This window comes from Phodopus roborovskii, unplaced genomic scaffold (genome assembly GCF_943737965.1).
Source record: "Phodopus roborovskii unplaced genomic scaffold, PHOROB, whole genome shotgun sequence".
NCBI lineage: Eukaryota > Metazoa > Chordata > Mammalia > Rodentia > Cricetidae > Phodopus > Phodopus roborovskii.
The window spans coordinates 177,412-188,300 of record NW_026126084.1 but is presented as its reverse complement, the minus strand read 5'-3'; the positions used below and the strand labels follow the sequence as shown (position 1 = coordinate 188,300).

The 10,889-nt window shown below is 39.2% G+C and overlaps 1 protein-coding gene across 1 annotated transcript; it reads left to right on the top strand.

Annotated features, from left to right (window-relative positions):
• Positions 1-7,498: 7,498 nt before the first annotated feature.
• On the top strand, positions 7,499-8,528 carry LOC127218407 (protein SEC13 homolog). Its single transcript, XM_051179418.1, is given in 2 exon segments — positions 7,499-7,833; positions 7,835-8,528. Coding segments are annotated over 2 exon segments (963 nt in total). The 5' UTR covers positions 7,499-7,534; the 3' UTR covers positions 8,499-8,528.
• The last annotated feature ends 2,361 nt before the right edge of the window (positions 8,529-10,889 follow it).

Here is a 10,889-nt window from a genome sequence, read left to right as displayed (position 1 = left end):
TAAAGCCCCAAGGGGATGTGAGGATTTTCCAAGGAAGTGGGGATAAAATACAGTGTTATAGGGAGACAATGGGGAGACTAGAATAGAATGATTAATTTGGGAGTAGGTGAGATGGCAGGGTAAAAAAAGAGAATATGGGGAAGGACAACTAAAGCTAAAGGTCTTGTGAAAAATCCACATGGCTGCCTATTACTGTAGAAGCTTTTAAAATATACACATGTATTAAAGGATTTTAAATTGAGTCACTGTATAACAGGGGATATGCTGCCACAACTAGACAATTTATGCAACCAAGTAAAGTTCCCAGTACCAGGGATGGGTTACATTTTGCTGAGATGTTGACTAAAGGGGTCCCCTAAATATTTCAGAATATTGCCAAGATAGCCACTTTCAAATACCGTATGCTATTTCCACAGCTTGTTTTATTTGCTGGCATATGTTGTTGACAGTCTAGAGTCTGATGCAGCATCAGACTCTTTAGGTGGCTATATACAGTTTGATAGCAAATGTCACCATTTTACCCTTGATTTAGAGGATGAAAAGAGATGGATGTTTTAATCAGCATTATAATGGAATGCAGTTTTTTCTTTCCTAATTTTATAATGTTCTGGCAATTGGCAAGTATTTGATTATACTGTTGACGTATTTGTATATGCACCTAGGAAAGAAGATTGTGAAGGTCAACTTAGCATTGAATTAAAAAAATCATTTCTTAAAGCAAGTACAGAAATACACACACACACACACACACACACACACACACACACACACACACACACACATATATATATATATATATATATATATATATATATACACACATACAGGGATTGAACCCAGGAACACATTTATGCTAGTCAAATTCAATACATTCATGCTAGTCAAGTTCATTCACAACCACTGAGATATATCTCTGGCTTCTTTTTTAAGTTTTTATTTTATTTGAGACAGAATTTCATCATCTTAATGAGAAATATTAATTATACAAAGAAACAAGTTTTATATTGACATGGTCATATACGAATATAATGTTCTTTCATCATATTAACCTCCCTATGGCCTTTCTTGTCTCTCCAGCAGTGCCTTTCTCCTTCTTTATACTTTCGTGTCATTTTTTTCCTGTCTTTGATAGATGCCTTTCTGATTGTAGCTAAGTCACTTAGTATGATGATTTTCAATTTTACCCATTTTATGCAAATAACACATTTTTATTTATGACAGAATAAATATTCATTATATATCTATAACACATTTTCTTTATTTACTCACGTGTTTATAAACATCTAGGTAGGTTATATATTTTTGAGTATTTTTAATAGTGCTGAAATTACCCTGGATGTGCAAGTATCTGTGTGATATGCTGGCTTAGATTCTTCACATACCTAGGAAGGGTATAGCTGTGTAATATGTAGCCAATTTTATTAATTTTTTGGTGCACCCTACACTGATATTTACAGGGGCTACACAAGCTTACATTTCAGTACTATGCATCAGGGTTCAGATTCTTTCCTTTATTTTCATGGTTTGCCAGTTGTTCTAAAATTAAAGAGATCCCTATTCAGATCAGCCTACATATACGGTAAGGTCGAATATAAGTTGTTACAAGGTTTAGTCATAGGAAAAATTTCTTTAGCATAGACTATTTAATTGTCCAGAAAATAGACTGAATAATGGAGTGAACACAGCAGTGGTGCTTTGCTCTAATCTTTTTTGTTTTGTTACTATGAAATAAAATATGCTACTTTTCAATATACCAGCTACACAAGAAGCAAAAGCACTTTTGTAACTCAGAAATAAACTTGAGAAATTTTAATGCCTGTGTAGTATCTGAAAATGGTACAATTTTATTACAATAAGAGAGGGTATTCTATACAATGACATATTGCAACTTTAAAAAGTCAATTTTAGGGAAATCAATGAGCAGGTAAAAGGCACTTGTCACTGAGCTTGATGTTCTAAGTTGTACCCCAGGAACGCACATGGGACACAGAGAGAACTGACTCCTGAAAGTTTCATATCATCTCCACATACAAGCTGTGACACTAATGGGCCTGTTCTCATACACACACACACACTTGCATGCACACACAGACAGACATACAACCAAAGAATAAACAAACAAATAAATGTAAGAAAGTATTTTAAAATGTTTCCATTTGCTTATTCTTAGTTTTACATCCAATTATGTATATGTAGAAAAATTTAATTACATTTAATTACATTCAGTTTTTACATGAAGAAAACTTGGCATAAAACTCACCAGAGGCTCATGAGAACACCACAGTTGCTATACAGAATTGGCAGTAGGATTATTTGTTTCTGTCTGACCAGATATCTGACAGGAATAACTCAAGGGAAGATGTGTGTACTTTAGCTTGTGGTTTTATAGATTTATTTCACAATTCTCTATGTTAATTCTGATGAAGTAGAAAATATGGTGGTGGTGAGAACAAATGAAAAGTAACAAAGAGGTGCAGTAATAGATCAGGGACAAAATATCCCCAAGTACAAGGACCCTAGAAAAATACTTTTCACAGTCAATTCTTTCAGAATAGTTCCCCAAAATAGCTCTATACCAGATGTTAACAGCATGAGCCCATGAGGATCCATGAGGATCATCATATATTGAAGCTATAACAACATATGGTATTTAAATTGTAAAGTTACTAGAAAAACCACAGGGGGAAATCTCTAAACCAGGATCCTCAAAGCCCAATCAACCATAACAAAGATGAGATATCAACTAAAAATAAAAAACAAGAACAAAACCAGAAACAAAACAAAGCAAAACATAAAGCAGTATAACTGTCAATAAAATAATGAGACAATCTCTGATATGTGAGAAAATACAAACTATCAAAGCAGTATCATGAAAAATCCTATCAATTTGTTTTGATTTACAATCAACACAAACATAATTCTTGGTGGATCTGAGGGTTTTTTTTTTTTTTTTTTTTTTAGAAAGGTTTGAATGAGATAGAATAATTTGCCCTGAATTTGCAGCACCATATTGTGGGCTATATTCCTAGACTAAATAAAAGTAGGTAGTGAACTGAATTCCAACATTTAGACCTGTCGGTATCCTGGCAGCTTATGTAATGGGACCAACTGAAACAGTTAGCCAAAATAAATCATTAATCCCCAAGCTACTTATCTCAGGTGTTTTGATACAGCAGCGAGGAAGGAACTAATGTAGGAGGACACATGTAGGAAGACACATAGAATTATAAAATAGATTTGATTCTCTAGCAATTAAAATGAGCAAAACACCTGGATAATATATATATATATATATATATATATATATATATATTGATATGGATAATATATATATATATGATTTCAGAGGGTTAGGGTCAATAATGGAGGAGACAGCTTAGCAGCAGGCAGATGACATAGCAGCCGGAGCTGGAAGCTAAGAGTTAAGAGATGATATCTTGAACCTTAATTAGGAAGCCCAGAGAGTGAACTTGAAATGATATAGGGTTTTGGAAACCTAAAGGCCTACCCCCAGTTTCATACTACTACCAGCAAGGCCACACCTCCTAAATATACTCAAAGTGTGCCCTGTACTTGGGGCCAAAGTTCAATTAACAGAGCCTATGGGAAGGATTCTCATTCAAACCACCACAGGGAAATAGTAGATAAAATAATAACAGTGGAATAATATTCAGCTCTAAAGAAGAACATGAACAAGAACTTGATGTGCTACATGGATGGGAAATAAGCCAAATATTCTAGTTTCATTTCTGTTGCTGTGATAAAACACTGACCCAAAGTAACCCAGAGGATTTATTTGACTTACGATTTTCAGTCACAATCCATCATTGAAAGGAAGTCAAGATGGCAAGAACTCGATGCATGTTGTTAAATCTAGAAGCAGAAAGAAATGAATATAGCCATGCTGTTGTTTTCTTGCTTTTTCCTTCTTGTGTGGTTCAGGACGACCTGCTGAAAGAATGGAATTACCCACAATAGGTTAGGTCTTCTTCCTCTTCCTTCTCTTCCTCCTCTTCTTTTTCTACTTTTCTTTTGATTTTTCTTTTACTTGTTTTTGTATTATACTTACCCCCCTTTTACTGAAAATAGATTTTTTTCTCACATAGTACATCCTAATTATGGTTTCCCCTCCCTCTACTCCTCTTAGTTCCTTCCCACCTCCCTTCCCATCCAGATCTACTCCTTTCTCCTTTCTATCTCTCATTAAGAAACAAACAGGCTTCTAAGGGATAATATAAAACTATAAAACACCACCTAACACATTAGAATTGGACAAAAAGAAGGAAAAGCGCCCAAAAGAAGGCCCAAGAATCAGAGGCCCACTCATTCACACACTCATGATTCCCATAAAGACACTAAACCATAAAACATATGCCGAGGACCTGGTGCAGACCCCTGCAGATCCTGTGATCACTTCTTCAGTCTCTGTGAGTTCATTTGAGATTTGATCATATTCTTTTGGAGGGTTTTGTTTTCTTGGTGTCCTCCATTACATCTATTCTTATACTCCTTCAATCTCCACTTAAGTAGAGGATTTGAAGAAGACATTCCATGTAGAGATGACTTTTCAAAGGTTTATCACTATTTGTGTATTTTTCTGACTTTGGGTCTGTGTATTTTTTCCTATCTTCTCCATCAGATGATGGCTAAGTAAAGCACTGATCTATGAATATAGATAGCAGAAGGTCATTAGGAGTAATTTATATTTATTTATTTTTCTTATTTTACATATCGATCCCAGTTCCCTCTCCTTCCTTTCCTCTCTCCCTCCCTCCCATACCCACCAACCACACTCCCATCACAACCCCCAACTCCACAGGGAGGGTGGTGCCTTCCAGGAGAAGTCAGCAAAATCAGTCAAGTCATTTGGAGTAGAGTCTAGGCCCTCCCTCCTGTGTCTAGGTTAAGGGAGTATCGCTCCATGGGGAATGTGCTCCCAAAGTCCTTTTGTGCATCAGGGATGCATCCTCATTGCATTGTCAGAGGTTTCTTAAACTGCTTAGGCCTTCTAACTGAGACTAATGTTCAGGGGGTCTGAGTCGGACCAATGCTTGATTCCCTGCTATCAGTCTGGAGGTCCACGAGCTCTGCTTGGTACCTGTCTCGACAGGTTTCCACAGCATGGTCTTGTCCCCATTTTCTTATCACTCCTCCCTCTCTGCATCTGGATTCCAGTTCAGCTTAGTGATTAGCTGTCAGTGTCTGCTTCTGTTTCCATCAGCTACTAGATTAGGGCTCTATGATGGTGAATAAGTTTGTCATCAATCTCATTATCAGGGAAGGGCATTTAAGGTAGCCACTCCACTGTTGCTCAAATTATTAGGTGGGGTCAGCCTTGTAGGTCTCTGGACATTTCTCTAGAGTCAGTTTTCTCTTCAAACCTATAATGGCTCCCTCTTTTATGGTATCTCTCTCTTTTTTTCTCTCTATTCCTCCCCTGACTCAATCTTCCTACTCCCAGGTGCTTTCCTCTCCTCCCCTTCTCTTTCTCCTAGCTCCCTCTCCAATCACTGCACCCCACTCCCAATAGGCTAAGGAGATCTTGTTCCTCTCCCTTTATGTGAGGGACCTTCTATGAATCTCTTAGGTTCCTCATTGAATCCTAGTTTCTTTGGCAGTGTGAATTCAGGGTTAGTGATCCTATGCTCTGTGTCTAAAATTCATATATGTGTGAGTACATACTATGTTCTTCTTTTTGTGACTGGGTTACCTCATTCATGATGGTTTCAAGTTCTATCCATTTGTCTGCAAATTTCAAGATTCCATTGTTCTCTCTCTCTCTCTCTCTCTCTCTCTCTCTCTCTCTCTCTCTCTCTCTCTCTCTCTTTCTTCGGTACTCCTCAAGTGGGCTTAGGTGGGTCAGATGTTTGATGTCTGTATCTCTGGGTGGTCCAAGATCTCTAGGAGGTCTCTCGTCAGGCAAGGGCCTGTCAAATGTGGGTCAATGATCAGGTAGGCAGGGATTCAGGGAGGTCCTCTAGCAGAGACACGGGGATTGGATCAAAGACCAGGCAGGCAGGGATTCAGGGTGGTCCGGTATGAATAGTGGGTATAGTGTGCGGAGAACAGATCTAGGAAGTTCCATCTGGCAGAGGCCTGGCAATGAGGGTCAGAGATCAGACAAGCAGAGACTCAGGGTGTTCCCTCGTGGAGAGACAGGTATTTGGCAGAGGCCTGTTACTCTTGCAGAGGCCTGGCTATGGGGATCAAAGACCAGGTAGCCAGGGGAATCAGGGTGGTCTCAGTTGGATAGGTGGGTCTAGTGTGCTCAGAGCACTTCTAGGAAGTTGCCTGGAGGTGGCAGGATTGTTGGATCTGCCCTCTGTTCCACTGCTCAACTGGAGCATTTGGGCAGTGGGCTAGATAGGGCACAGGGTGGGGGGAGGGCAGATTCTGGGTGGGGGTGGTTGTGTATCAGAGCACCAGGAGCTCTCTTCCTGGGGACAGTACACAGAGGGAACGAGATTCAGGGCCAATCCAGGAAGTTCCCAGGGAAGGGTGTGGGGGGGTATTCAACCCAAACTCTTCCCAGACTCACCTCTAGCAGAATCCCAGGATGGGGGACAAAGGCACGCAGGGACTCAGGATACTCTTGCGGGGATAGGCTGATCTTTGGCAGGGGCCTAGAGCTCCATCAGAGGACCGTTGGTGGGGATCAGAGACTCACACTACAATCTTAACTGTACTCACTCATAAATGGATACTAGCTATTAAGTAAAGGACAACCACACCACAATCTACAGACCAGAGGAATTACACAAAAAGGATAGGAGGGATGCATGAATCTCCCTGAAAAGGGCAAATGGAGGGGATTTTATGAGTGGATTGGGGGTAGGTGGGGATGGGAGCTGGAGGAGTCAGGTGGTAGAGGGATGGACATAGCGCCAGGAGAGTTGGCTAGAATGGTAGCCCTTTGGAGGGATGATATAGAGGCCTGATGCAGTGGAATATATCAGGATGACCTTGGCAAGAACTACTAGTAATGGATGATAGGGAACCTCAACTGGATATCTTCTATAACCAGACAAGGGTAGCAATGGAGATCCTGGGACTCCAAGCTAGCCATAAAACCTTTGACCTACAATTTATATTGACTACAAAGTGTCCTGGGGTAAAGATGGTACAGAATTGTGGCAGTGGCCAACCAATGACTGGTCTAGGCTGAGACCCCATGCCATAAGAAGAAGCCCACCTAACACTTCCTGCAGCACCAGGACTCAGAGAATGGATAGATCAGAGACCTAGGGTGGAAGCAAATAGTACTAGCAAAAAGTGTCAATTAAATTATTTCTAACAGTATTCTGCTACAATCATCGATTGATGCCTAGACCAATTATAATCAGAGAATAGGATTTAAATATTTTCACTAGTAAATTGATAAAAGACAAGGTAATGGATATGTTAAGTAGATAGAATTAGATAAGCAACAATGAATATATAAATAGTACAATATAAATATATACAATTTTGTCAATTATAAATAAATGTGCGGGTGCTGCCACGTCCGAAGCAGTGAGTTGCTGCTGCATCAGCTATGGTGTCAGTGATCAACACCGTGGACACCTCTCATGAGGACATGATTCATGATGCCCAGATGGACTATTATGGCACCCGCCTAGCAACCTGCTCTTCGGACAGATCCGTCAAAATCTTTGATGTACGAAATGGAGGGCAGATCCTCATTGCAGACCTCAGAGGACATGAGGGGCCAGTATGGCAAGTAGCCTGGGCCCACCCCATGTATGGCAATATACTGGCTTCCTGTTCCTATGACCGGAAAGTTATTATCTGGAAGGAGGAAAACGGGACTTGGGAGAAGACTCATGAGCATTCAGGACTCCTCAGTGAACTCTGTATGCTGGGACCCTCACGACTATGGCCTGATTTTAGCCTGTGGGAGCTCCGATGGGGTCATCTCCCTGCTGACCTATACAGGGGAAGGCCAGTGGGAAGTGAAGAAGATTAACAATGCTCACACGATTGGCTGTAATGCTGTCAGTTGGGCCCCTGCTGTTGTGCCTGGAAGCCTCATAGACCAACCATCAGGGCAGAAGCCCAATTACATCAAGAAGTTTGCATCAGGTGGCTGTGACAACCACATCAAGCTGGGGAGGGAGGAAGAAGATGGCCAGTGGAAGGAGGAGCAGAAGCTAGAGGCACACAGCGACTGGGTTCGAGACGTTGCCTGGGCCCCCTCCATTGGCCTGCCCACCAGCACCATTGCCAGCTGCTCTCAGGATGGTCGAGTGTTTATTTGGACCTGCGATGATGCCTCAGGCAATATGTGGTCACCCAAACTCCTGCACAAGTTCAACGATGTTGTGTGGCATGTGAGCTGGTCCATCACAGCAAATATCCTGGCTGTGTCAGGTGGAGACAATAAGGTGACCCTGTGGAAAGAATCTGTGGATGGACAGTGGGTGTGCATCAGTGATGTCAACAAGGGCCAGGGTTCCATGCCAGCCTCCATCACAGAAGGACAACAAAATGAGCAGTGACAACACAGGTGGCTGGTCTTGTTTCTAGGACTGCCTATTTTGGAACAACATCCAAAACAACAGGGAAGAAGGGTCCCAATACTACCAAGATTCCACACCCCGTGAGTACCCACAGATGGAACACTGGGTGCTCACCTGCCTTACTAGGATTCCCTATGTTTTAAATAATTTAATGTCCAGCTGAAAGTATTCATGTTAGGAACAAATGACTATTATTTTTAAATATTTTTGGCCATTTTTAATTATCTTTTGGTTCAAGCTGTTTCCAAGCTAATAAAATCATATTGCATAGAAAAAAAATGTGCTAAGTCCAAGCCTTTATTTTGCGATCATAATTTAATTGCAGTATTTCTCCCTTTACTTTCCTCCCTTGAAACTCTCCCCTATACACCTCCTATCACTCTCCCTTCAATCCATGGCACCTTTTTTAACCAATTATTATTACCTGCATGTATGCATTTAGTTATTAACTCCACAAGGTTGGAGAAATAGCTGGAATTCATTCCCATCTATAAGATGGAACTGATTATCTCTGAATATTGTAGGATTCATGGAAAATTTAAATTACTTTCTGAATACCATGTAGTTGTATAGATGAAAATAGGCATCAGTTCTTAAGGCAATGTGTTTTCTATATTATGCTTTCTTTTCCTTTATCACTATGGCTCTTGTGAAGTAGTATAATTTGAGCTATGAAGACAACAAAGAGGAAAATATATATTCATAAAATTTTACTATGATGCAACAGTATTTTTCTTAGATACTTCTGTAAAATTGGTAGGAAGAGCTGTATTAATTTTTTTGAGTATCAGTTCCATTTTGTGAACTACACTATAAGAAGATCGGCTTGAAGTTTTTGCCGTGTGCCTTATTTAGCATATCAGGTATTAGGAAGATTTCTATGATCTTCAATTTCCTTATCTATGAAATAGGGTTCTCTAATTCATCATTGTGATACTTCAGTGAGTATCTGGTTTTGGAGTTATTTACATAGCTAAAATAATTTAACAAGCTATATTTTAAATATTTGTAATGAGAATTTTTTAAAGTGTCTGCAAAATAGAAGCCTTTTCTTTTCTTCAGCTCCCATCCAATGGTATAATCAGAGACAAATGAGTTATTACTGCCAACAGCAGACCTATGTGGGTCATGTATTCATATGCCGACAATGCCTTTCTTTATTTTAGGGCTTTGGACAGGCTAGGCACATGAAAATTGTAGATCAATACATTGAACAGTGTTCGTGAAACCTTTTCAACCTAGAGTGCTGAAAAACATGTGGAAGAATGTGTTTTTCTTCTCATGCCTGCTATTAAGGAGATTTTCAAAACTAATTTAATCACTGGGTATTTTATATATGCATGTAATAATTATGTTCTACTCATTCTCCCTCTCATTTTGCTCCTCAACTGCATTGCTCCATATTAAGGCTTAGAAGGTTGATCTATTTAATACAGAAAAGAGGCAAAAGAAGCTTCACTAAAATTTCACTTTTATAGGGTAGAATGTATTTGCAACTTTTTTAAGGATAAAAATATGGCTGTATGTATGCAAGCCACATGTGTGCAGGTACTATGGAGCCCTAAGAGGGAATTAGATTCCTTGGAGCTGGAATTTCAGATTGCTGTGAACCACCAGATGTGGGTGTTGGATACTGAACTTAGCTCTGATCCATTTAACAATAATCTCTCCAGCTACAGATACAACTTCTGATGTAGCAGAAGAAACAATGGTTAGGATGCTCAAGGAGGAATTTTATGTTAAATGTGGGATTAAAACATGCATTCAGATTTTCTGAGATAGGAATCTGGGTACTGCTACAGCATATGATATACTAATATTGCAACACTCATCCTACTATTCCATAATTTTTACTGAGTTCGTAATATTTTTCATAGAGATTATAATTTGTGTATATAAATTGTAGGTGTTTTGTACTACCAAAGTGTCTTATAGTACACACAAAATCATAATTAACAGTGAATTCAACAATAGTGACTAACGTCTAATGTCAAATCAAAAAATAAAAGACTAACATTGCTTTTAATTCAGAATATAGAAGGATTGTCAATTTATGACATGAAAGTCATTTTAGAAGAATATATTTGTAAGGAGCCATTAATCAAATGGGTTTTAATTCATCAAGAGAACTAATTCTCATGAATTAGAGATAGAATTGAGCAGTTTGTTTAATCCTTTACAATTTGAACAGTTATTAGAGACAGAGTTGTGGTCAATAAGCAGTCTTTATAACTGTCTTAAGCTTCTGAATTTGTCAATAATAAAGTGTGCAATTGCAAAGTAGCTAGGGAAATAATAGTTGTGCCTTTAATAAAGACCGAGAACTCTTATAAACTCTCTGTAATTAGGTTTTGTGTCCTAGCAAATCTT